General features: G+C 40.5%; 2 protein-coding genes across 4 annotated transcripts in view; one reads left to right on the top strand and one right to left on the bottom strand.

Annotated features, from left to right (window-relative positions):
- The window catches only part of WIPF3 (WAS/WASL interacting protein family member 3), a 44,848-nt gene extending 24,593 nt beyond the window's left edge, over positions 1 to 20,255 (top strand). For 2 of the 3 annotated variants that reach the window (XM_061585894.1, XM_061585895.1), the window contains exons 3-8: positions 10,405 to 10,537; positions 12,016 to 12,147; positions 14,304 to 15,056; positions 15,549 to 15,692; positions 16,746 to 16,847; positions 18,345 to 20,255. In XM_061585894.1, coding sequence (XP_061441878.1) covers positions 10,405 to 10,537; positions 12,016 to 12,147; positions 14,304 to 15,056; positions 15,549 to 15,692; positions 16,746 to 16,847; positions 18,345 to 18,385 — 1,305 coding nt within the window. In that variant the 3' untranslated portion in view covers positions 18,386 to 20,255. Of the gene's footprint in view, positions 1 to 7,429; positions 7,556 to 10,404; positions 10,538 to 12,015; positions 12,148 to 14,303; positions 15,057 to 15,548; positions 15,693 to 16,745; positions 16,848 to 18,344 lie in introns of those variants that run through there. The other variant, XM_061585896.1, reaches the window with a different exon arrangement.
- Positions 20,256 to 20,556: 301 nt separating this feature from the next.
- Positions 20,557 to 27,277, bottom strand: part of SCRN1 (secernin 1) — a 39,507-nt gene continuing 32,786 nt past the window's right edge. Inside the window, exons 7-9 of the mRNA XM_061585897.1 lie at positions 24,235 to 24,415; positions 23,061 to 23,220; positions 20,557 to 22,825 (exon numbers count right to left, since the gene is read on the bottom strand). Of these exons, the coding sequence (XP_061441881.1) occupies positions 23,062 to 23,220; positions 24,235 to 24,415 (340 nt within the window). The 3' untranslated portion in view covers positions 20,557 to 22,825; position 23,061. The remainder of the gene's footprint in view (positions 22,826 to 23,060; positions 23,221 to 24,234; positions 24,416 to 27,277) is intronic.

Genomic DNA, 27,277 nt, shown 5'->3' with positions numbered 1-27,277 from the left:
TTTCGAAGGGCTAATCCATTGTTTTTTTAAAAAAGCGTTGTATCCAATATTAGTCATACTCAGAGTAGACCCATTGGAATTAATGGACCTAAGTTAGTCTTGTCCATTAATTTCAATGGGTTTGCTCTGAATTTGATCAGTACTGGATACAACCCAATATATATTCACTAATAGGCAAAAAACTTTGCGGTTTAAGAATGTACCTATAGCCCACAGCTATTTCTATCAAACTTTAAAAAGCAGGGAAATTGGCCAGCTATAGTGAATGCACCAGGGGAGCAGGAGACCTGACCTCCTCTCTGAGATATTGTACTGCCCTACAAATTGGTCAAAATGCAAACACCATTTGGGTTGGTCTTTCACAGTCCAATCCACTTCCTGTGTAGCTTGGAAGAATTTGGTAACATGTGCCTCTGAGCATATGGTGAGTGGTGGCAACACCTGCCATCTGCAAAGATAGAGAATTATATTTTTGTATGTTTGCTGGTGTTCTTCTTACTTTGCTTCTTTCCTGTTTTACTAATGTTTCTACAGAGAATCGAAACTAGAAAATTTTATTTTCCTCATTATTCATCCCAGAAATCTGTGTCAAATTTATTTTTATTAATTTCAAAGCCTTTTTATTGTTCAGTGTCATATGATGGTGAAGAGAGCATTTTGTGTTTCAAATTGGAGGTTATGTTCTGTTTCTATTTTGGGTGCATTAACAGTGGAATCTGAAACTGTAGCTTGATGTAAAATCAGACTGATTCCAATATGTTGCTCCTTCAGCAATGACTCTAGCTGTTGGGAAAAAGAGGATGCATGTTTTCAGCCTGCTATGTTTAAACCACTTCATTTAAGGCAAGGTGGGCGCGGTCAATTAAAAACATAGAGCACACCTAGCATTTTGCTAGAATATATTTCACCTCCCACTGTTTATCTTGTGCAAATTGACACACTCTTGAGGTCCACTGGAGACTATTCTGCAGAAGTAAGTGCCATTATTATGTTTTGATTGTATCACAATCCCTGTTATCAATTATCTCTGATTTCAAGGTCTTGTGCAGAGTAGAAAGCGATCATTTCTCCCTTCAACTAACCATTAACTTTCCAAACTCTACTATCAATACACTTTCCACGCAGAGCAATCTTGGGCAATCGGAAAGAGTCCACTGGTCAGACCACCTGAGGGAGAACTTAGCAATTCAATTGGAAAATAGCTCATACCAATCAATCCGCCAGAAGATATTAGAGGGCACTTTGGACCCAATTCTGGCTTTTCATAACATTCTTTCTATGCTTAGTTCAATTATGTAAAAAAAACCCTCGAACCCTAATAGACCTCGTCACCCCTTCACGTGGTTTGATTCTGAGTGTAGAGTAGCGAAAAGGAAACTCAGGTCACGTTTGCGGTTATCCAATAAATATCCAAATATTCAATCTTTTTCCTCAGCTTTTAAATCGTCAAAAATAGTATATAGGCACCTCCTGAGACAAAAGAAACTTGATTTTGCAATATCCCAATGGCAGAAGTTAGCCAACGCAATATTCCTAAAACAAGACCGTACATTTTGGAACTTGGTCAATAAGGGAATGGGCTCAATTAAACATACAAAATTTCAACAAATCCCATCTTCTGTTTGGCACGCCATTTTAGCAGCCTCTACTCCTCTGCACCATTCTCCCATCCCGTTTGTTTGAATTTGGACATTAAAAATCTCCCACAGTGGCCTCCAGTATCATCTGATGAAATCAGATCATTAATAGATTCATTGAAAAATGGAAAATCACCCGGGGAAGACTATCTCCCTCCCGAAATATTTAAAAACTTCCCTGACTGATGGGCCCCCCTTCTGGCATGTCTGTTTTCAAGAGTCAACGAATCAGGCATTATACCAGATGGATGGAGACGAAACATCATTGTTCCAATTCACAAAACGAGTGACCTTTCTGATCCTTCTAATTACCGCCCCATTAGTTTATTAAATGTGGCGTTAAAACTGTACAGTAAATTCCTTCTTCTAAAATTGGAACAATGGGCAAATTCAAATAATATTATACCAGCTGAACAAATTGGCTTCAAGAAAGGGTCTTCCCCGATCGACCACAGCCTAACTCTTTACTTTATGGCAAATCAGGCCATAATTGGCCCTACAAAACATCTCTATGTGGCATTTGTTGACCTGGTCGCAGCGTTTGACTCAGTAGACAGGGGCAAACTTTGGACAAAACTATATAACATGAATATAGATCATCGATTACTGTATTTAATAAGGGCCCTATATACAGACACTTTCGCCCAGGTTAGATTAAATAATTGCGGTGCAATGACAAGCCCGATATCAGTGGTGAGGGGCGTTAAACAGGGGTGTCCTCTTGCACCCCATTATTTAACTTATTTTTAACAGCCATAATATCAGACCTGTCTGATCCACAATTTTTTCCTCCCTCTATTGGAAATAGAAAGATATCCACACTATTTTACGCAGACGACATGGCCCTTCTTTCGTTAGCCCCAGTAGGCTTGAAAAAATTAATGAGACATCTTCATGAGCTCTGTGTAATTGAGGGGCTAAAAATAAACTATAAAAAAACTAAAGTTCTAGTTTTTGGGAGTAGATACGTGAATCATCGCTGGTCAATGGATAATCACCAATTAGAACAGTGCCGGGTATTTAAGTACCTGGGAGTGATTTTTTCAGATACCCTTTCCTGGAAAACCCATTTGCAATATACCAAACAAACAGCGATAAAAACAGTGGGAGCCATCTTAAAATTTCATCGCTCAACCGGGGGCAATTTGATCACCCGCGCCCTAAAAATTTTTGAGGCTAAAGTAATTCCTCAGGTCCTTTATGGCGCTTTGATATGGGGGTGTGATAATGAAGCAATTTCATCTTTGTAGACAATTCAAACGGACTTTGTCAGGTGCTTACTGAACTTACCCCCAGGAACCTCATCTGCAATGCTCCGAGCGGAAGCAGGCCTCCCCCCGCTGACCGCCCACATCCATCTAGCTCTCCTGAGGTTCATGAGATCCACTGTACACTTACAAAATAAGGACCTGTTAAACTTATGTTTAACCCACCCTTCTACTCAGAAAACCTGGGGAGCTAGACTAGAAAACCTATTACATAGGTACCATCTTACTACCCATCAATTCAATACCATTGGTTCAGACATGAAACTTCGGGAAGCTGTCATCCATCACAGCCAATATCTAGATCGTCTATATCTACTTAATAGCAGGTCCGCCCCATGGTATTGGAGATTCAAATTCGATCACATATACCTTAACTCATATATGCCCAGTAACCTTCGATTCGCTTTTACCTCACTTAGATTTTTCTCCTTGCCTAATGCGGAACGGGAAGGGAGAATTGCTAAGGTTCCTAAGGAACAAAGATACTGCATCTGTGGGTACAAAGGGGTGGAGGACCTTCCACATATCTTACTGGATTGCCCAATTTATCATAATCTCAGAATGAATCTTACATTGAGGTGGCCAGACCTTTACGAGTCGACCACAATTGCCGACAAAGTATTATTCCTAATGTCTGATCAGAACTATGAGGTGACACACCACGTAGCTATATTCGCATCTGCAGCTAGAAAACTAAGAGCCGGTTTACCTGTAGAGCTCAACCCGAAATGAAATTTCTAAAAGGCTCTATTGATGCCGACAGTATTTAAATTTAATTTTGCCATCTCAGTAACTAAAGTTTATTTAGGAACTAGACACATGGCCCTAAGACGAACACATTGATTTTATATCGTTTTAATAATTTGCTACTTGCTAATGTTTTATCTTGTTTTAACTTGTATTTTGCTATGGACTGTATACCTTGTGTTGGCCTGTGGCCCTGCAATAAAGATGACGATGATGATGATGATTATGTTTGGAGTTTTTTTTAGTGTAAATTTTGCAAAGTGTTGCTGTACTTCACATATTCACAGAAACAGAAACAAAAGAAAATGATTTTCTATAGGAAACGTCACTAAAATTGCAAAGGAAATCAGACATATTCAAAGTGACCATCTGAACTATATCAACTGCCTTAATAATGTTGCTTCCTCCCTGCTAAAATGAGATCAGCACAGCACATGTCTTCCATATGCTCAGAGGCACATGTTACCAAATTCTTCCAAGCTACACAGGAAGTGGATTGGACTGTGAAAGACCAACCCAAATGGTGTTTGCATTTTGACCAATTTGTAGGGCAGTCCAATATCTCAGAGAGGAGGTCAGGTCTCCTGCTCCCCTGGTGCATTCACTATAGCTAGCCAATTTCTCTGCTTTTTAAAGTTTGATAGAAATAGCTGTGGGCTATAGGTACATTCTTAAACCGCAAGGTTTTTTTTACTATTAGTGAATTTCCCTGCTTTTTAATCCGGGAGGTAAGAGATGGGATCCTGTGCAAGTTAGCACCAGCAGTAACAGAAATAGCTCAGCAGTGTATTTTAAATATTATATTACCATCAAGAATGCCTTTACTTTTACAAGACAGTCATGGCTTAGTGGCAGAGAACATGCTTTGCATGCAAAAGTCCCCACATTCAATACCCAGCATCTCCAATTAGGGCTGGGAGAGATCCTTATCTGAAACCTTGTCAGTCAGTACTGAGCTAGGGACGTCTATTGTTATAGGAGAAGGCATTAAAAAGGATCTTATTCTCAACCCAGCAGCAAAAAAAAGGAGGAGAAGCATGGCTGTGACTATCATGAAGAGACCCTCCACTTTTTAATTTGCTACTGCACTACTGGTCACAAACAAAAAACCACTTGGCCACCTCATTAGTGTAATATGGTATTACACTAACTGCAAATGTTTGATGCCCCTGCAAATGTTTGATGAAGACCTTCTGTTCTCTGCAAAAAATGAAGATGAAAATGCCTCTTCCCTATACAGCAAAGGCTTTCACAAAAGTGGGAGGCAGTAGCCAACACAGCACTAATTTCAGATGGGGGCTTCAACACAGGACTAATTTCAGATAGTGAGTGAGTGAGTGAGCGAGTGAAAGAGATTTAAGGTTAAACAACCAAGAGCTAATTTCAAGATTAAAGTGTTAAAAACAAAGAGTCGCATCAAATCTCAAAATAACTACAGCAATGTTATGAGCACAGGTCAAACAGCCACACACACTTTAAACAAAAAGTATTTGAGCGTTTGCCATTTATAAACCCATTTAAGGATTTATACCACCAGCATCAACCCAAACACAAGAAGCCTCTATTTTTCTCCCATGAGTGGGAAAGCAATGATCCCTCCACCCATTGCCGCCCTGGGCTCCTTCTGGGAGGAATGGTGGGATATAAATTTAATAAATTAAAGAAATAAATGCTGCTGCTACAGTCAATTTAAAAGTTCTTTTCAAAAAAGAAAAAGAAAAAACACAAAACCAAGAGACTGAACAACACTGGACTACACTTCAGGGTTGTCATACACAACTCCCTTTCAGCCCCCCTCCAATATCTGTACAGCCACACTAGGCTACTTTGCAGGGCTGCTGTAACCTGGCTGCTGTAACCTATGCATATATCCACCCCTCCCCACTGCTGCACTATGCATATACTAATGATTGAGTGTGCGTGTGTGTGTGTGTGTGTGTGAGAGAGAGAGAGAGAGAGTAAGAGAGAGAGAGATTTAAGAACCAAGAGCTAAATTCAGGATTAAAGTGTTACAAACAAAGAGTCTCATACAATCTCAAAATAACTACAACAATGTTATGAGCACAGGTCAAACAGCCACACACACTGCAAACAAAAAGTATGTGAGCTTTTGTAATTTATAAACCCATTTAAGGATAGGGGGTGGGGGTGGCAGGGTGATTGAGTCAGCGGAAAGAGCAGGCTGCAGGAGACAGCGGGGGTGGGAACACACACACACATCACCGTCACTCACCTCCATTCTGCTGCTGCCTTCTCCGTCATCCTTGCCCTCTGGCTTTCTCCCTCCACAGGACTTTTCTCTCTCTCTCTCTCTCTCTCTCTCTCTCTCGTGCTTCCTCACACAGAGCATGAGGGAAGAGCAAGCTCAGCAGAAGGCCAGTGTGAGTCAGGAGCAGACTTCCCCTGCTTCCTCCAAGTAACTGGAAGGGGAGGGGGAGGGGAGTGAAATGAAAGAACTCCTGCTTTCTACTGCGCCTGCATGACGTTATAACCCACGGTAATGCATTTTTTAATCTATTAATTAAAAACAAACCATGCCATTTTTTTTACTTTAAACCTACTGAAGATGAAGGTCTGTGTTTGGGGCAAGCTCAGGGATTTGATTAGAGATACCTTGCAGTCATCTCTGATTTTTAATGAATTTCAACAGATTATGAGAATTTCTCAAGAAAAAAGTCCAAACGGCTTCTTGTTTCTCTCTCTCCTGTTTTTCACTTTAACCTGTGGGTTCTCTGTGGGGGGGTTGTGTATCACCAAGAAAACTTTTAGAGTTGTAGAGCAAGCGATTCTGAATCCAACAGTATAACACTTGTAAGTTTTTGTTTTGAATTGGGACTATACAAAGCACCAGAAAGGGGTGTGAGGGGTATTTTCATTTAACATGGTAGAACACGAAAAATCCCTACTGGCTATAGTATACAGCCACTCTAGTGGCTGTATAATTGCTTTACCATTCCCAAAAAAGCAAAGAAAGTTGTGTTGGCCCATAAGAAAAAAAACCCCACCAAAGATATTAGGGCAATATCTTTATTAAGCCAACCAAACTTTCACAAGCTTTCATCATTCTCGGGCATTTCCAACCATTGCCCCAACAATCAAGGGTTATTGGCGTCAGGAGTACCAGGCGAAAGCTGGATGCCAAAAAGTAACCTATTTCTTCCTTGAAATAGGGAAAGGACTGTAGCTCAGCAGCAGAGCATCTGCCTTGCATGCAGAAGGTCCCAGGTTCAATCCTCAGCATCTCCAGGAAGGGTTAAGAGAGACCCCTGTCGGAAATCCTGGAAAGCCCCTGCCAGTCTGTGTAGACAATACTGAGCTAGATGGACCAATGGCATGACTCAATATAAGGTGGCATCCTGTGTTCCTGATCCACTGAAATAGAAAACGCATCACTAGAATCTAGCATCTCTGTTTAAAACTGATACCTCTGTAGCCACATGACATTTTTTAAAATAACCAATTGTATAGTTAATTATTTTCTTTATAGTTAGAGAAAAACACCACCAGATCCTAAATTCTTTTTAATAGAAGAGGTCTTGTGATAAGATTTATAGTGAGAACTAGTTCCTTGAACATAAGTATTGTATATATTCATAATTTACTATTCTCTGTCCCCCACCCCCCAAATTATCCACTTATTTGAGAAGTGGGGGAGAATAGCCAATATGTAGCATGTATAAATGAACCCAGAAACAAAACCTGTAGATATATGAACCCAGAAACAAAACCACAGCTGTTGGTTCTAAATTTAAACCAAAGAGCCTGCTCAGGTCTTCTTCTAACCCAGCTGGCAGAGCTCTGGCAAAACCGTTTGTAGGAGTTGGTGAAATAAATTGTGGGCAGCATTGGAAGACAAAAAGCAAGACAGATTTTGTTCCAGTTATGTTTCTTCAGTTTTTCACAGTATGTATTGTTTGTTCTTTTTGGAGGCGAAAGATAATTGGTTGTAAATTCCACAGTAGCTTGTGCTGTAGCGTTGCTAATTATATACATCGTCCAGGCTTGGAAAGCAATGGTAAATAACTCTCTGTGTGTGTTTGTGTGTGTGAAATTTCTCAAGGTGCTTGAGGATTCAGTTATGGAGGCTAATTTCTAAGACAATATATTTACCAAAGCCTTTTTTTTCCCAAACAAATGTAAGCTATAAATGAGATTTTATGTCATCCCTCAGGAATGTTTCTCTAACATGATAGTGCCCAAGTGTGCCATCTACAGGACCTAATATACACTTGAAAGAAAAGGAAAATTAGTAACTGGCAGTTTTAAATGCTAATATAAATGCTTTAGACTGGAGGTTCTCAGCTTATCATTTAGGGGGTGGGATGTTACTAGTGTTATATTAGGTGTGTGTTAGATAAATAATATCTAGAGCATTTCAGATTTTTAGTCAGTGGCATCAAATGATATATTATAAAGTGAGTGAAATGTTAGTGGCACTGCTATAACTACTACTTCAATTGTTTATGCTTCACATTTAAAAGTTCTTTATGGGGTCTGTCATCACCGCCACACAATCACACCTCAAAAAGGATATTACAGAGCTGGGAAGGCTTCAGAAAAGGGCAAGCAAAATATCGGGGGATTGGAGCAACAACCTTATAAACAAAGATTACATTATTTGGGGCTTTTTAACTCAGAAAAAAGACTGCGACATCCAATTAAGCAGAATGTTTGAAGATTCAGGGGCAGACAAAATATTTCCGTGCATAGTTAAGCTATGGAATTTGCTTTCACAAGATATAGCGATAGCCACCAATTTGGATGGCTTTAAAAGAAGATAAGGCTATCAATGGCTACTATCTACACTGGCTATGTTCTATCTCCACTGTCAGAGGCGGATTGCCTCTCAATACCAGTTGCTGGGAATCACAAGTTGCACTCAATCTGGCTTGTGGGCTTCCCATAGGCATCTGGTTGGCCACTGTGAGAACGGGATGGATCTTGAGGTTATTTCAGGCCAGGGGCAACCTCCCTGTTAGACGGCTAAGAGTTGCAGACTATACTACTGCCTAGTATGTTGAGACACTTCCTCCTTAAGGTCTTTCCCTTGAACCAATAAATGTACGGTCAAAGAAATGTGGAACGAACTCATCAAAAGTACTTCTATATTGTAACAACATGAACAGAATTTCCCATACCCATTCGAGGGTGGGTGGGTACAAAAGAGCAAGAAAATCTCATTCAACATATATAAAGTATGCCGACAGCCCTTATATTTCAGCAGTCATGGGCCGCACCTATCTTTTGCCCTGATTTTAAGTGCATGATGTGAAAGTAAATCCCATTGATTTCAATTCCCACCTCTTCCAATTGCTCCAGTTTGGTTTCAGCAGTCCTTAGTTGTCGCAAGAGTAAGAACCTATTGGCATGTACAGTGAGCAGCAGTAAGCTCACTGCAGGATCTAGTAATGTTATTGTACCAGTATCACAGCTTGCGATTATTGTGCTGAAAACTTGTCTGATTGTCCGATGAAACAGAAAATAAATGGATGGTAAATCAAGCAGGGTTTGTATGATGTACAAAAGGGAGGGGAGGTGGCTGACAGCTACAACTGAAATTGTGAACAACAGGCAAAATAGCTTTGGCTGGCCATTACCCCTTGAAAGCTGTTGCTGAGGGGATAATTGTGTGTGTGTGTACTGCCTTCAAGTCAATTCCGACCTATGGGACTCTTTTCAAATATGGACCTTACCATGTCAAGAAACGCAAGGTATCCTGCTCTTTTGGTGGTTCTGAGTTAGAATCTTTACTATGATCACGTTACTGTATTATTTGTAAGATTTGTATTTGCGGGTCTCTCCAGACTGTTTTTTTTTGGGGGGGCAGGGGTGTATTCTGCAACATAATGCATTAGTGGTGGATTTATACTGGACTGTCCACACATCATTCTGCTTTATTAGATGTTGTACGATGCCTCCCCAGTGTTGTTGCATTGCTGCTATCTGGAGGGGTGCTCTTGCACTGCAGCACAACAAAAGTTGGACACACCCTCCCCCGGAATATTTGTAAATAAAAAATATAGGATTTCAGCAGGAAGTTATGGGGTGTGTGCTGATTGGAAATTAAGCAGTACATCTGCCCCAAACCCTTTGCAAGTGCAAATGGAACTGAAATCAATCACTCTGATAGCATCATGAGCACCAATCCTCATAAATGCACAATAAAAGGAACATCTTTCTTGCAAGACCCTCAGAACATCATACACATACATGAAGTTCCCATGTGGTCTCCCATCCATAAACCTCTACTTCACTTCAGAAAGAGAATGATCTCAGACACATTTAGATCATTCTCTGGACTCTGTTGACTATCACAGGGGTAGCCGAAATGGTGCCCTCCAGATATTGCTGGCCTCTTAACTCCCATCAGTCTGCTCCTGACCATTGACCATGCTGGCTGGAGCTGATGGGAGATGTAGTCCAACAACACCTGGAAGGCACAATGTCAGGTAGCGTGTTGTATCGAATAGCTGGTATAAATGTCACAGGTGGTGATCAATGATTTTCTTGCCTCCACTCAGTAGTGGCTGGTTCCTATTGGGGCTGGTGGGACACAAGGCAGGAGACCAACGGCAGGTGGAGCCCGAGCCAATGATAGGCAAAGCCAAGCCTTGACTGGTTGTAAGTAAGAGGGCAGGCCGGTGGTGGCTGGTATGGGCAGATGGAGGTTGTTGGGGCAGTCCACTACCTTGTGCTTCATTTTTCAGCCTCTGTTGAACTGTGAGCTTCACTGTCTGCCTTCCTTGTGACAGGCAAATACAGAGCCACCCAAGCAGAGAAGGGAGGATTCAAAAAGTCGGAGCGCTTTGCTACACGAGATCCAAAGAGGGACTCGATTGAGAAGAGTAACACAGATCAATGACCAAAGTGCACCACAGATTGAAGGTAAGGCTTCAGCTTTTGGAAATTCTCACAGCAGTGGCCACATAGCTGCTTTTTAGCTTTGAAGCCACTTGTGGGCAGGGACCTTTTCTTTTTCTTTGCTTTGTTACAAAATTCTGGAAAAGCACCATATGAAAAGCCACTTTTATTCATGTGATAAAAGCTGTGTATATTGGGCCAGATTTCTTGAGGAACTTAAACTGACCAATTTTACCCCCTCCCACCTCTAGGACCCAAAAAGCATCCTGCCTTCTGAATGCTTTTCTTTGTGTATTCCTGTCTCCCACACAGTGTGTGTGTGAGAGTAACCTTTTGTTTTCTCTGACCAGCCCTGGTGAGGAAAAATGTTGTGGGTTTTCGTAGACTCCCTCAGTTTTAATGTTTGAAATTGTGTTGTTGGACCCATGTTCTCCTTCTGTAGATACAATAACATTCATCCTTTACCCTTTTTATGATTGGCTTCCCCACCACTAAGCCTTTCCTTTAATGACGTTTCTAAAGACTTCCCAGCTATTCACTGATCCACGTCACAAGGAACACAGATTGCATACAGTCACCATTTTCTCTGTAAGAAGGCAAGTTTCACATATCCCAGCAAATTTAACCGAAAGGATGCTAAGAACAATGTTGATTTGAGGGGAACTACCTGGCATCCCATCTTTGGAGAGGATCTGCCTAAGCTAGCTCATTTTTTTGTTTGTTCTTTTTTACCCAGGTGTTTTTAATATAATTGATGCTACATTAATTTCTTTTATGTATCATGTGATCTCTTAATTTTCTTTAAAATAAAGCAAATTTTACTAATTAATTAAATGTATATCCCACCCTTCTTCACAGAAGGAGCCCAGAACAGCAAACAGAACACTAAAAGCATCAAAAACATCTTTAAAACATAACTCTTTCTTAAAAAAAATCTTTAAAAAAAATATTTAAAAACATCTTAAAAACAATTCCAACCCAGATGACATTTTTAAAGGACAATGCATGCATGGTTCATTTATGGTATAGAATCCAGATATCTTCCCTTAAGGTATGGTTTTTGAGGATATCATGTCTTCCTAGCGCTCAAAAAAGTAATGTTTTGTGACTAGAAAAATGTGCTGCCTAAAACAGACTACCATGGTTACAAAACGGATGGAAGCTACCCCGAGAAAATCAAACAATATTGCTGTTCTAGTCCAAACTGGGCTAGTAACAGTCAGCTATCACTATCTTTAAAATGGCAAAATCCTAGATGGTTTTATCCTGTCACATGAGAAAGTTCTTTGGTGCCTGCCTTTATTTACACACCAGAGGGCGCTGTGTTTTAGAATGCATTTTTGGCTGTTGCAGCAAGTCACTTTCTTATTCTTATATGCTGCAAAGATAGAGTGCAAAAATTAAGTCCCGGTAAATCAGAAACCCTCATTGAAAAACACATCTTTAATTATTATTATCTTGTTGTCATTGTCATTACTACTATTACTATTATTTGGTCATAGACAGTAAAAGAAGGGCCAGCAGAGATGGAGGAAGCTCAGGAACGGGCAGAGGTGATATCCCTCAGGCATTGGGAAACCTCTTTGCTGATGGTTTTCCTGTTCTGAGACCAGTAGGCCAAAGAGATCTGACAGGTAAGAAATATTGTTCCATTTAAGAGCATCATCATCTTGTAACTGGAGCCTGGATAAGAATACCAGGTTTTTTTCTTAAGCTGGAAAGTTAGTGCCACTAACTTCTATTTCAAAGATGAAGTATTTTTTAAAAAAAACAAAACTAGTTTAATGGAACACTGTAGGACAATCTCTTTTGACTCTCCCTTTACAATCAGTTTTCCTAGCAGCCATTTGGATAATAACATCATCAAAATATTATTGTTTCTTTCTTTTCAAAAAAACCCCGACATTGTTAACCACTCTTCAGCCATGACTCTCAAGAGCAACTTTCAGATAGGGGTTTAAAAATAAATACAACAAAAACCATATAAAACAACAAATCAGCTATGCATAAAAAGCAAAAACAGCACAGAACTAAAAGAGTTGGATAAATACAAAGACTTTTAGGAACGATAAGAAACTGCCTTACTGAGTCAGACCATTCATCCATCTACCTTAGTATTGTCAACACTGACTGGCAGTGGTTCTCTGGAGTTTCAGGAAGGGGTCCCTCCCAGCCCTACCTGGAAATGCTGAGGATTGAACCTGGGAATTTCTGCATGTAAAGCAGATGCTCAACCTACAGGCCTGTGCCTGGAGTTAATAAGAAAATATAAATGGTGACAGGTGAGCCTCTATTGAAAGGACATTCCAAAAGGTGGAATGCCACAACAGAACAGGCCTGGTCTCTGGTCATCAGCCATCGCATTTCAGACAGTGGCGGAGGGGGGCACGGTTTCACATTCTTTGAATTGTGCTTGGAAATGGACTGACTGCTAGTGTAGCTTGGCTTTTCTCAAAACTGGCGTAATATTTGTTTGCCCAGTCCCAGTTAACAACCATTGTTCTGAGCCCGTGGTTCTGAAACCCACTTTGCCAGACAGTCAACTCAATCTCTCTCTTTTAATCAGAACTATTTATTAAACCAGGAAACACAAAGGTATACAAAAACTTAAAAGAAAGCATATAGTCTCTGGGGATGATGAACTGAGGAGGGTGATGATGAAGAAGAAGATTGGTAGCAGGTAAATTATATTGTAGGATTGTTGATGAGGTAGATTAAATGGAGGAGAGTTACCTTCTGAGGAAGAAGCTTCTTCAAGAGGCAATTCTGGTAAAGAAGTATCTTCTGCGAGACAGATAGCTTCTGCGAGAGAGAGAGCTTCTCAGAGAGAGAGAGCTTCTCAGAGAGAGCTTCTGTGAGAGAAATAGGTAAAAAAGGAGTGTTGTCCTCTGGTGCTACTAGGCCTGCTGCTAGCTTCACTGATGACAGAAACAAACTGAGGCAGGTTTTTGGAGGGAAAAATAACTAACCAATTAAAGAGAGGGGTGATGTCACCTGACAGGAAGTTACTATGAGGCTAAGGGAGCATAGAAACAGCCCTCTAGAATTCCATAACTCTTAACCAAATAAATGCCTTATTTAACACAACAGGAGTATCTCTATATACAATTCTAACCCTGCGGAGGCAGCACAACCATGATGCTCTATTTCACACTCACTATAGTTTCTGAACAGTCTTTAAAATACAGCCTCATGTACAACACATTGCAACACAATGCAACAATCAGAAGAGAGATGCTACCATTGCTAGTGATAAATGTCTCCTGGTTATCACTATTTAAGTATCTTCTCAGTCAGATGAGAGAAATCAAAACTACCAAAATATAGCAAAGGAGAGAGGTTTATCAGGAAAACATGCATCAGACATGCAGACTAATCAACTATTGGGCTGGCTGGAAGGACAGCAGGACTTGGATCTGGCCCTACTATGAATGTAGCAGCTGCTCCAGGGTTTCTATCCCATCTCCAGTGCTCATCCCTGTTGTGTAGGAGCTGTGAATTTCTATTGGTCTCAATGAAGCAGAATGTTGTTGTTTCAACTGTCTTGGTGTTGCCTCCGGGGAAATGACCGAGTCATTGCTGATACTGCATTGTCTGAAGCTAATCTGTAGGATTGGAATGGCAGGCAGGCAGTGGGAATTTATGACAGGGGGAACAAGGTCTCTTCAAGGTTGATGAAGAGCAGGAAAATCTTCATCCATTTTCGGTTACCCACAGCATGAGTCACCTGTGCCATTTTTTACAGTGCATTTATTTGCTGCTTCCTAAAGGTTTTGCTTTGTTTCTTCAGCTGGTAGGACCGGGCAGCCAAGTGCTGCAAAAATATCTCCTCCTCCAAAGGCTCCAACCCAACTGAACAATAACGGGAAAGCTGGTGGCAACCTTCAAATGGCACCTGAAACCCCGAAGCCAGCAGATCCATCAGAAGCATCCAAGGGCCAGCGAGCAGTTCCATCTCATCCCAACATCCCTGCTCCTCCACCACCACCATCACCTTCCTCTAGCAAACCTTCACTTATCTTTCCCCCTCCTCCACCTCTTCCTCCTCCTCTGGTTGACAATCCTGAGAACATCACCTCCCCAAACACTGCTCCTCCTCCTCCTCCTGAGAACGAGAAGCCTCCTAAAACTCCAACATCCCCTTTGCACTTGCCGCCGCTGCCACCGCTGCCACCACCACCTCCGCCCTTGCCTTTAGGTCCCCCTGTTGGGCTTCCAGGCAGAACCAGTGAGTGTTCTAGCCCATCTGCTTCCCAGCTTGATCTAAGAATTAATTCCCCTCCTGTGCCTCCGCCACCACCTCCAATGCCTTCTATGTCTACCTTTTCCCCACACAGGATATCTTTGCCACTGCCACCATCCCCAACCTCTAATAGTGCCTTGAACAGCAGTGGCGATGCTCCCCCTCCCCTGCCCCCCAAGTCACCTTTCTTGCAGTCCCAGTTGCAGAAGCCCAGCATTCAGTCACTGCCTCTTCCCCCTGCCCCTCCTATGAGCCAGCAAGCTGCTGTAACACACAAGAGGAGACAAGGCAGAGGTGCAGGTAAGAGTGGCACTCATTGCCTATCCCTACCGGAGGCACAGCTAAGAATTTCGATTCAGTTCGCATTTCAAGTTGAATCTATCAAATCCGCACTTTCTAAAACAATGTGAGAACGGCACTTCGAAATTCGCAATTACTCGATTTTTGCAATGCAGTTCGCCAACCAACCGATGTTTTACGAAAATGAGTATGTTTGGGGAAAGTGTGCATAAAAATGAATATATGATAGCAAAAAATGTGTTATATGACAAGAAACGGCTTGCAAAAATGTGCATGTTAATCCGAACTGCCTACAAAAATCCAGCCATAAAGGTCGCTGGATGATGATCTTTGATCACTTTTAGCCTAATCTACACCTCACAGGGGATATACTCCGCCCTATTCTCCTTGGAAGGAGGAGGATGTGTCAGCGTAATAAGAACAAAAAACTTGTATTTTTGATGTTTTGTTTGCCTATCTTCTGAGCCTTTTTCTAATCTTTCTTTCTCTTAGCAAAGCTAATGCCACCACCAGTACCTCCTGCAAGGTCTCCAACTACTGAACTCTCAAGCAAATGCCAATATGCCCAAGTGTCTCCATGGCTGGTTGCCCATGACCTCTACCCGGCAATTAAGAATGGCACAGTTCACATAATGGGTAATGTTGCTAAATGTACCCCTCTTTGCTCTGCATACAAATGACAAAGCATGCAGAAAATGAAGAAGCTTGCCTTCTCACAAAGTGATGGGACGCTCACCCAAGTAGGCTTCTTTATAAAAGGAGGTGTTCTAATATACTTAGGCATGGCAGTAGAAGAAATGGGACAATAAGAAACAGAAGAAAGCAAATATGCAAATATATATATATATGTATTCATATATAACATTGCGCTTCTTTGCTGTAGACTTTAGGTACAAATGTAACTTCCTATAGTAAAAAATTTTTCACCCTGGCTTTAAAAACTTGGATATATATTATTAGGACCCTCTCTAGCTGTGAATGTAATTTGTTTTAAACTGCTTTAAATAGTGTATTTAATGTTGCTGTGACTCGCTCTGGGATCTTCTGGTGAAGGTGGTGGTGGTAGTAGTAGTAGTAATAATGATAATAATGATAATAATTGTTCTAAGGCTAAACATGGATGGTTGTTTGAATACTTAGGAGAAAACTTTTTTTAAAAACTGAGGCACAATAATATTGTTTAAGAACTATAGAAAGGCTGAAAGCACTTTACGTGCATTATCTCAATGCTTTGTACAGCCCTGTGAGGTGAACCATTTGATTATACTGATCACTACTGTTGCTGAGAAAGTGGCATGCAGTAGTTCACCAGATGAATTAATGGCTAATGATGAACATTCCTGGCTGTTGTTTTTTAAAGTCAAATACTACAAGGAACGTGTAACAAAGAAAGCCAAACATGACATATAAATAATCAGAACTGGTTTTATAGATGCTATCAGAATGTCATGACATAGAAAGAACCATTACCAAAACTCTAACTTGAATAGTATCTTAGGTTGATCTGTGGTTGCAATGGGTCTTAAAAAGTGAAGGACCAAGCTTGTGCGACAGAGTTTTGAACCCCCTAGACCTTTCCTTTGCTGTTTTCCCGCAGTTCTTTAAATGTATCTAGGATTGGAGAGACAAACCCTTGATGATGTCTTTGTTGTAACTCAAAATGGTGTTGTTTTTAATTTAACTCTCCAGATGATTTTGAATCTAAATTTACTTTCCATTCCGTGGAAGAATTCCCTCCTCCTGATGAATTTAAGCCATGCCTGAAAATTTATCCTAGCCAGGAAGCTAGAGGTAAGTGAGAAAGTTCTACTATAGTCTGATCACTTCAGGAGAGTTATCTTCTTTTTTTCCTTTTGCTTAAGCAGGAAACTAGAAGTGGTTGAGTGATGATGATCTCTTAGAACTTTGAAACATTGTTGTTATTATTATTTGAATTTATATCCTGCCCTTCCTCCTGAAAGAGCCCAGGGCAGCAAACATAAGCAAAACAATTTAACAAGAAAAACCAAAACATGCACAAAAAAGTTAAAAACATTATAAAACACAGTTAAAATATTGTAAAACAACTTAAAAATATTCTTTCATCAGTGATCATCGATTTGCCAGGAACAGTTCCCTTCAGCCATCAAATGCCTGGGTAAACAGGAATGTTTTCAAATTCCTCCTGAAAGTTAATAGTGAGGGAGATAGACACATCTCACTGGAGAGGGCATTCTACAAATGGGGAGCCACCACTGAAAAAGCCCTGTCATGGATCAGCACCAACCAGGCAGCCTTTCAGTGGCAGCAACATCAGCAAGGCCTCACTGGTCGACCATAGGGTCCAAGATGGTTGATACTGAGGAAGGTGCTCTTTTAGAATTGAATAAATTGAGTTTAGACAATGGTCTAAAATAGACAAGATAGTCACTAGACAGAAGCCTGCTTAGTCAGATCATGTAGCTCATAGTAATCAGTGAGAGTTTCGTTGCAAGTAAACAGTTATTGTTAAAGGACTTCTTTCTATGCACTAGGAAGCAATTGGCTTTAGTTACCTGGTTTGAATCCTGACTGCAGATGTGCAAAATCTTATTTAACATTGTTAAATGAGATTCTGCACATCTGCAGCTTAGGAGAAGGGCCTTAGCTCAGTAACAGAGCATATGCTTTGCATGCCAAAGGTCCCAAATTAAATTCCTGGTGTCTTCAAATAGGGCTGGGAAAAAGGTTTGCCTGAAACCCTGGAGTACAACTTTTGTGGGAAATAACCCTTGATTTGCAATATAGCACACCCCACTATGAATTGAACAAATTCAGATACCACATCAGGTAAAATTATGACAGTTGACACCATTATGATCTAAATTGGCTCTGCACTGACAGCACAGAAGCATTTAGCAGAAGGAGCAACGTTGCATTGGTATCTATTACAAGCATGAGCTGCAAGCAACAGCATGAAGCACAGACTTTGGCACAGAGCGGATGTGACAGAAATGGCTCTGGAGTTTTTGTGTAACACTTCATTCAGCCCATCCCACAGCCAATTATCCTTTTACAATGGCATTATATTTGGCCCACCTACCAAACTCATGATTCTTGTTGTATCTGTTAGCACAAGACCAGAATACTTGCCTCATTGGATTCAAAGGCATTAAGAGCTTATGTGCAGACATGCTGACAAGTGGGTTGTGAATTTGTCTCCAGCTCGCTCCTTACATGTCAGAAACATGGCTTAAATTTATTGCGATTCCTTGGCAGTGGTTTTATGCTATGTTAGTTTTATAGCTAACTGTCTTTCATTTTTTTCAGATAATACCAATAATCCCCCATTAAGAACACAAGTGAGATGAGATCTATGTAACAGACGCGTTGCTAAAAGTATCAACATAGTCTTGTAACATGTAGGAACTTGTTTTGATGATCATATGATATACGCAGACAAACAAAGTGCTACATATAAGACCATATGTGGTACTTAAATGGTGGATGATGTTGGGATTGAATGGCTGTGCATGGACTAATAAGCAGTTGAAACATATTATTATGTAACTCCATTTCAATTGCTTTAAAGCTGGGCTGAGTTTTGTTTTAAATTCTGTGGAATGCTCAGTATATACAACTGATGTAGTAGTCCAAATATGTATGGCATACTTTATTTGAGCATGATTGTTTCACATTGCACAATGCAAGTCAGTTTGCATAGACGACAGTGGCTGAAGTTGTACCATCCACCCTATCAAGTAAATCGTGCTTCCAAACTTGGGTTTGTTGTACTGTATTTAAATGTGTGCATGTTTTTCTTCCCACTTAAGAAGTCTGTGCATTGTAACTTTTTATAAAACCCTTTTTAGTCTCTCTGTGGTTACACTGAAATGGCTTTCTAGCTAATGCAGTTGTATGGATTTCAAATGGTATCATACACCATAGGTTTGTATATTTAAGTACAAAGATAGACAGCACTAAGCTTCACCATCACCACAGAAGATAATGGGCCTATGTTTTTTGATGGAAGACACACAAATTCTTGCTTATTAGAACAGAATGCCTTATCCTAAATTTCCCTATGTTGCTGCCTTTTACACTAGACCAACTTCACTTCTAGAGGCTCTGTCACAGCTATCCTTTTGATTAGGAAGTGGAGGCAAATCTGCAAGTGAAATCAACTACTGAAATGAGGCAAGGGATAATAGAATGTATATTGACTAATGAGCTTCTAGGGCTTAATATCGCTACACAATTGTACCCCTAGATGTCCTTGCCTAGTATATTTTATGATGTTACTACTGACACACACCCTACTTCGCAGCAAATCTTAAGGCCAAAACTAGATGTTAAATGACTAGCAGTTTTCCAACATCTTATGCTTCAAAACGAAAAGCAACTTTAGAAAGCTGGGGCAGGGTTAGAGAAAAAGCAGCAAGGAGGCACTCTAAATAGAAAAACAGGGTTCACTATCTCTCTTACGTTCCTGTTTCAAACATACGAGTGTCTTCTTGCTTCTTTCCATTAAAAAGAGAAAAAAATAAGAGATGCCATTATCCCACTCTTAGGGCCAAGCTAGATATCGTGTAGCAGACCCATGTAAAGAAAAAAATACCTGCTGCTCTTTTTACATCTATCTGCTAAGGTGACATCTAGAGGGGCCTTAAGAGTGGGATAATGGCCTCTCTTCTCTCTCCCTTCTTTAAGCAACAGGCCATATCTGTATCCTAGCCTTTCTACATAAATGATGTTTTGGCTCTTTTCTCTCAGGTGGGAAAGAACAATGCACCATCTGCTTCAGCTAGCTTTAACACAAAAGTAGGAGTTCTTGGTGTGCTTAATGTTGTAGCAAGGAGGAAAGCAGGCATCTGCAGCAGTGAATGAGCAGCTTCCTGGGTATAGTGACTGTTCACGCATCCTTCTGAAATAAGACAGCAAACATCCACATATCCTTCTTGACTATTGAACCTCTGGCACCTGGCCATTTTGCTCTCGCAGCAAGGAAGAAATGCAAAATGAGAATCTCTATGCTCCTAGGAAAATAGCAGGACGTTCTTTCCTTGGATCTGATATTTTAAAAAGCAAGAACATGCATAAGAAACGTTTAAAAGGTTTTGCTCTCCATACTAATTACAGTGTGACTTCAGCTTAAAATGCCATGTGAAATATGACTTCATCCTTTTCCTTCTTTGTTGGAGCCTGTTAAGTTTGAGGATTGTTTAAAAGTGCATTCATTTAGATCTGCAGATATTAAATTCTCTTCCAACACATGTTGGTTACAAGGTACTAACTAGTATTTTACAATAGCTGCTGATACAGATTTCCATTTCCCCCTGTATATAAGCTTATTAGATACAGTAGAATACGCTAAGGTCCAGAGTTAATTAAGTGTGGATTGATAACCAAGGGAAGGTATCTAATTCAGCATTACTGTTTATTCTTAGGTTTTATTCTTAACTGGAAGGAAAAGCAGGAGGAAACAGCTGCCAAAATGTGTTAGGAAAGTGTACAGAAGTATTTGGCCACTCAAGAGTCCATTCTGTGCAGAAACCATTTTATTAGTTTTGTCAATCAGCATTGTCCAATACATAAATCCCAGATGATCACAAACTCATACATATTCGTTCCAACAAGAAATATGTAAACAAAGATTTACAGATTCAGATCCAATTGGATACTGTTCATGCCAACATATCCTGGGGGAGGCAGCATGACCAAATTTTTCAGCATACCCAAAGTCTTTGGTTTGTGTAGAGGAAGCTACAGAAACCAAGGCACTTTTATTTTTTTATTGCCTTCCTCCCCAGCTTATGTTCACAAATTCCTATAAGGTTCAACTGTCTTTTGATGCCTGTTCCTTTGATTATACGTCTTTCAAAATGTGAATGTACTCCGTATTTTAGATATGTGCTTTAGAGACTGTGTGTGTGTGTACACACATGTGCATTTCTGACATGTTGTTTGAGCAGTGAGGCCTGAAAGTTTACAATATGTGCACAATTCAATAGTGGACTATATATCTGAGTTTTCCCAGCTTAAGAAAAGTTTAAGGATTGTGAACACATAGCTCATTTTATGGTGGAAAATTTTCTGTGCAGAATCAGAGCCTTAATGGTTTAATCTAAATGACTAGCACCATAGCATTTGATCATGGGTGGTTGATCACATTCTTTTTAAGAATTTGAGAAGCAATGATTCTGAGCAAACCTACATACATTTCAACTAATGACAAGCTGAAATTGATCTTCACTGTAACCATGTCTGAGTATTTAGATGACACTGACAAATAAACCATACAAAGGAAAATAGATCAACACTACAAACATCAGGGAAGAGTATCCTCCATCATTTAACATAATTCCATAATGCAAATGAACCATTAATCTAGTTTTCTCATGAAAGTTTCACACTTTGCACATTAATATTATTATAATTATGAGATCATTTATAGCCAGACCGCAATTTTGTAATTAAGTCCCAAACAGTGCAAAAAGGCACCATGAAAGTTACTGCCTACCTTTTTGACAAGCGAACGAACAGGGCAGCACATCTATCTAGTAAGCCCTAATAGCTGAGAGCACCCAGTGGATTACCCTGATTCATCTGGGAAGATTCTCTATGCAAGCAGGGAAATCCATGTGATTGAGTTCTCTTTTAAAATGAAGTTTCTACAGCAGCTTCCACTTGGAGGCTGTAGCATGAGAATTGGTCCATATTTTTCTTTTGATACTCAACAGAAATACTACAGCTCTAAGTGCATTTCTTCAACATGTTATACGAGTTCAGCTTTCACTTTGCTGTACTAGTTAAAGAGGATTTTCTAAAGAGTAAACCAGAATTTGAGAACCGGCGTCCCTCCATCAGGGAGATCTCCAGCTTCCATCAGCCTCAGGCCCAGTCAGCATGACCAGCAGAAAGGAATGATAAGGAATTGTACAACAACATCTGGAGGCCAGAGGTACACATCCTTGGTGTAAGCAAACATCAGTACAAATTCTGGTCACCTCACAAGATGTTTGCTTTTCCTGAGTAGCTATGGAACAGTTCCCATAGCCAAACTATTGTTCTTGGTTTTTCTTTCAATCGTAAGCTTGTTTCTCACTCTTTTTTAAATGCTTAAGCCAATTTACAGTCACTGTATCACCACACTATTCAAAAATACACTTTGGGAAGAAACTGATTCAATGTAATCTGCACTGCTGGATATGAAGCAATATGGAATGGTGGGCAGGAAATGCAAAGGAAGACAACAACTATGCCAAGATATGCATATGTGAGGATACACACAGCTCAGTAGACCCAATCCTAAAATCACCAGAACTAGAACAAGTGAGAAGCTTGAAATTCATACCACACGCAGGGTCCATTTTTAAGCTCATCATTTCTTTGTGGCAAAGCTCTTATCTTTTGGAACACAGATGTACCTGGTATATTTTTCCTTTGTGAGTTGATCTTCATGGAAAGTTCTCCCAGGGACTTGTTTGATTTGAAAAGGCAGTATTAAGAAATATATGGGCTGTGGCTACTTGTCATTTTAAGTTCTGTAGCCCAAATGAATGAAAACACTCGGCATTACATTAGCCAGCATGCACACAGTAAATTTAACCTGTCAGTGAAGGCCCTCTTTCAATAACACACACAGGACAGCACATGATAAAAAAGAAAAGGGAAAAGGATGTGTTATTGAGGAACTTCTCTCTAAGAAAAGAGGATCATTTCCTCCAAAAGTTGGCAATATGGAGAAATTATCTTTCAAGGCCTGAAGAGCTTTATAGTCTTCTTATGCAAAGGCTAACAGTCTACAGTCACTGAAATGAGAAAGAGCAAAGGTTAAATGTACACATGTAGAAATATCCAGACCCATTCAGAGACTTGGCAAAAGAATCACAACCCATAAAAGGTTGGGTTCTAATGTCTTAAAAGAGCAACATTGCCCTTGAAATAATCGCAGATTTAGTATTGATACACAGAGCAATTGGACCAAACATTTACACCAATTTCTATAAAAACAGTTGTTGGTATGAGGATATGAAAAGGACTCACTTCACTTGAAGAACTTAATTTCTGTGTCCACGCAGTCATAGAAAAGGTCCTCTACTTCTGAAGAGTCAAGAATTTCTGAGCTGGTAATGATGCTCTCCATTGCTTCCAAGCCTTGTTTTTCAAGGTCTAACATGGTTCTTCTCAGCTTCTCACCTTTCTCCTAAGAAACACAATGGCCGACATGGAACATCAATGAAAATGACTTAAATCTTGACCCAACAGAATCATCTGAAAACCTGTATAAACATCCATGTGGAAATCCACAGGGAACCTAGGGGCTTTCTCTGCTGTATCTTGCACATGCATGGCACAATAGTTAAATCACAGTCCAGCCCATTCACTCCCAGGTGAATATGTATGGGATTGCATCACTCATTACTTTTGGAGTGGAAACCTCATCTCAGTTCATCTTTGGCTTTTCTTTACTATTTCCCTTCACCTCAGATTGAAAATCATGACAGATTTGAATACTATTTGTTTAACTTAGAAACACTAGTAATTAAGCAGTCTCTATTTTTTTTAAAAAAAACACAAAACCCTGCAGTATCTCCAAGACCAGTTCTGCCCTTTGGTGGTGGTGGTGGTGGGCAGGGCCGATGAGACAGAGGGGGGGAAACCAGTACAAATTATCAGGGCCCGGCTGTCCGGAAGGGGCCCCAGGGCCCGACTATGTTACATATGTTTTTGCCTTTCTCAGTACTATCATTATTGGTCAATTGTTTGTGACATCCATTGTAAAATCAGTGAATTTCAAAGAAAATAATGATAAAAAAAAAGTGTAAAGATTTTTAGCCGGTTCACCCTTGCGGGGGGGGGTTGGGGGCTGAAAAATATTTTTCACTGGAGCCCAAACCTGCTCTCAGTGGCCCTGGTGGTACAAAGATTCCTGCATGCAGAAAGCATTAGGGACAACAAAAGGTCAGAAATCTTTTTCTTCAGATGCTAATTTTTTCACAGACAAGGATATTTTAACATGATGCAGCATTTTGTATATCCCGCTCAGATATTTATATGACATACTCTCCCTTTTTAAACTTTACTGGACCAAAAAAAGTATTTGCATTTATTTCAAGGGATGGGGTGGGGAATGCAACATAAAGTGCAATTTTCCCAAACCCTCGATTTTTATTTTTTCACTAATGTATTTACAGAGTGTGGGTTCCATAAACTTTACCTGATCATTCTCTATGACTGATCGGGCCCATTCATGTGCCTTGTACAACTGGTGCCTGCGGTCTGGTTTCTCCTGGAATCGGGGGATTTTTTTCACAGGATCATCACTACCAAAAATGGGTGACTGAACTTTTGGTACTAATTTCACATTGTCAACAAAGATAAAAGGTTTAAATATGGACCTGAAAGAGATCAGATGCATTGCCAATCATTAATAATGTCTACATTTTGTATTATCACTAAGCAGTTTGTTGTGATTGTTTAAAAACGGAAACAAAACTAAACAAAAATCCTACACGTTTTGATCTGCTGCATAAAATAACTGGGCCATAAGAAGAGGCACTAAGAGTAACACAAGGATGTCAGCCACGGGACAGACTGCTCATACTTTTAAAGATACTCACTGTATTGATTCCTTCTAATAGGACTTCTGTTTACTTTGTTGGTGATCAAGCCTGTAATAAGCCACTTTATGCCTTGAATAACATTGCAACAAATAGGATTTTAATCCTACAACTTTCTGCACAGAGCTGTTCTCAGCAATGAGCATGCTGTGTTTAGCAACATTTACAAGACAGTGCTACTATCTTTAAGAAATATCTGTGCACATTTTCAAAACTGATATTACAGAAAATCTCTGTCCCTTTTAGTCTGGATCTATTAAGATAAATCTAATCTAAAATATAACACACTTTCAGTGAACAGGGAAGAACCGGCATCTGGAATTCATTGAGATTTTCTTTTGAAGTGCTTTTTTGAAGCCTTTTTAGATAGAAGATGTACATTTGCACTGAAGGTGAACTTTGCTAGCTTTTTGGATTTTTTTTTAATATGCCCAGATTGCAGCAAAACAGTAAGGCCAGGAGATTGTAACAACAGCAAATCTCCTCCCCAGCCTTGCTTTTTATGCTAAGAATTATCCAAGTATAAAATATGGCTTTCCTTGACTAGTGAAAAAGTAAGTTAATTTTATTACTTTCTGCTGATCTCTTTTCCTTTTCATTCCATTTGTTTGTGGAAGATATCACATTAAAAGGTTTCCTTCTACTCTGAATCTTCTTTCCATTATCAAAGCCAGTACTCTAAACAAGCAATAACACCACAATGAGAATGATTAAAGGATAAGACCTACTGTATGGAATGCTAATGAAGAACTACTGATGTTTTCATCAGGAATTGCAAAATGGCTGCTATTTCCCCCAAATATTTTAGAGAGTTTATTGGGGTTATCATCAACTGCAATCAGTAGAAGAGCTGTAAACCCTTGCCCTGAAAGTGACAAGAATGACCCAAAGAGTTGTATTGACAAAAACACTGCTTAGGAAATTCTGAATCAAAATGTGCCTCAGCTAACATTAATGCACTAAATAGCTTTAAGTGAAGCAAGCATCTAACTCACACCCCCAAATCCACTACATTCACGTTTGCTTTCTGAGGGAAGCTTACCAACCTTTTCAAGATATGATCCAATAGATGAGTCTCCATTCTACTCTATCCCATTAGAGGTCTTATCCACCCCTGAAACAGTACTCACTCTAGATCAGGGGTGAGGACCCTTTTTGGTTCCAAAAGTTGAGAACCCCAACCTGCGGGCCAACTGATAGGTGGATGGGGCAACCCATCTGATGTCATTATGATATCACATGACTGACAGGTGGCCTGTCCTGCCCACCTGTCAAAATCCCTTGTGCAGGGTTCCCAACTTTGGTGCAGCAATTACAAGTACTCTTGGATGAAACAGATTATCTTGACCCATTCCAGTCTGGGTTCAGGCCTGGTTATGGGACTGAATCAGACTTGGATGCCCTGATGGATGACCTTTATCAGGAGAAGGACAAAGGGAGTGCAACCCTGTTACTCTTACTTGATCTCTCAGCGGCTTTTGATACCATTGACCATGGTATCCTTCCGGGTCGACTTGGTAAGATGGGTATTGGAGGCACTGTTTTAGAGTGGTTCCAATCCTATCTCCAGGGTCGTTTTCAGAGAATAGCATTGGGTGATTGTCTTTTGGCCCCCTGGCAGTTCTGCTGTTGGGTGCTGCAGGGTACCATCTTGTCCCCCATGCTGTTTAACATCTATATGAAACCCTTGGGAGCAGTCATAAGGAGATTTGGGGTGAGGTGTCAGCAGTACGCTCATGATACCCAGCTTTATTTCTCTGTAACATCTGAATTGGGAGAGGTTGTGCAAGCCCTGGACCGCTGCCTGAACTCGGTGGTAGGCTGGATGAGGGCCAATAAACTGAGTCTGAATCCTAGCAAGACGGAGGTGCTGTGGGTTGGTGGTTCCCGAGTTCAGATAATTGGTCAGTTGCCTGCTTTGGATGGGGTCGTACTCCCTTTGAAAGAGCAGGTCCATAGTCTGGGGGTGCTCCTAGAACCATCTTTGTCGCCAGGTAACCTCAGTGGCTAAAAGTGCCTTTTACCAGCTTCAACTGGTAAGACAGCTGCTTATGTTTCTGGACCGGGATAGCCTGACCACTGTTGTCCACGCACTGCTAACCTCCAGGCTGGATTACTGTAATGCGCTCTATGAGGGGCTGCCCTTGAGGTTGGTCCAGAAGCTGCAACTGGCGCAAAATGCACCAGTGAGACTGCTCACTGGGGCAGGGTATAACCAACATGTCACCCCGCTGCTGAAAGAATTGCACTGGCTGCTGATTTGCTACCAGGCCAAGTTCAAGGTTCTAGTTTGGTGTACAAAGCCCTATACAGCTTGGGACCAGGATACCTGAATGACAGTCTTATATACCCAGTCGATCACTGCACTCTGCAGGTGAGGGCCTCCTGCAGATGCCATCTTATCAGGAGATCCGTTCTGCACAACATAGGAAATGGACCTTTAGCGTGGCGGCACCTACCCTGTGGAACTCCCTACCCTTAAATATTAGGCACCATCTCGGTGATCTTTTCGGCGCCTATTGAAGACCTTCCTCTTTCAACAAGACTTTTAAGTTGAGACCTTATCCCAGTCTGCGTCTGTGTTGGAATTGCTTTTTAATATGTTTTAAATCTCCTTTTAAAAAACAAACATGTTTTTAA

Source organism: Rhineura floridana, chromosome 10 (assembly GCF_030035675.1).
Source record: "Rhineura floridana isolate rRhiFlo1 chromosome 10, rRhiFlo1.hap2, whole genome shotgun sequence".
In the NCBI taxonomy this organism is placed as follows: Eukaryota; Metazoa; Chordata; class Lepidosauria; order Squamata; family Rhineuridae; genus Rhineura; species Rhineura floridana.
This window is presented reverse-complemented; position numbering and strand designations above follow the sequence as displayed.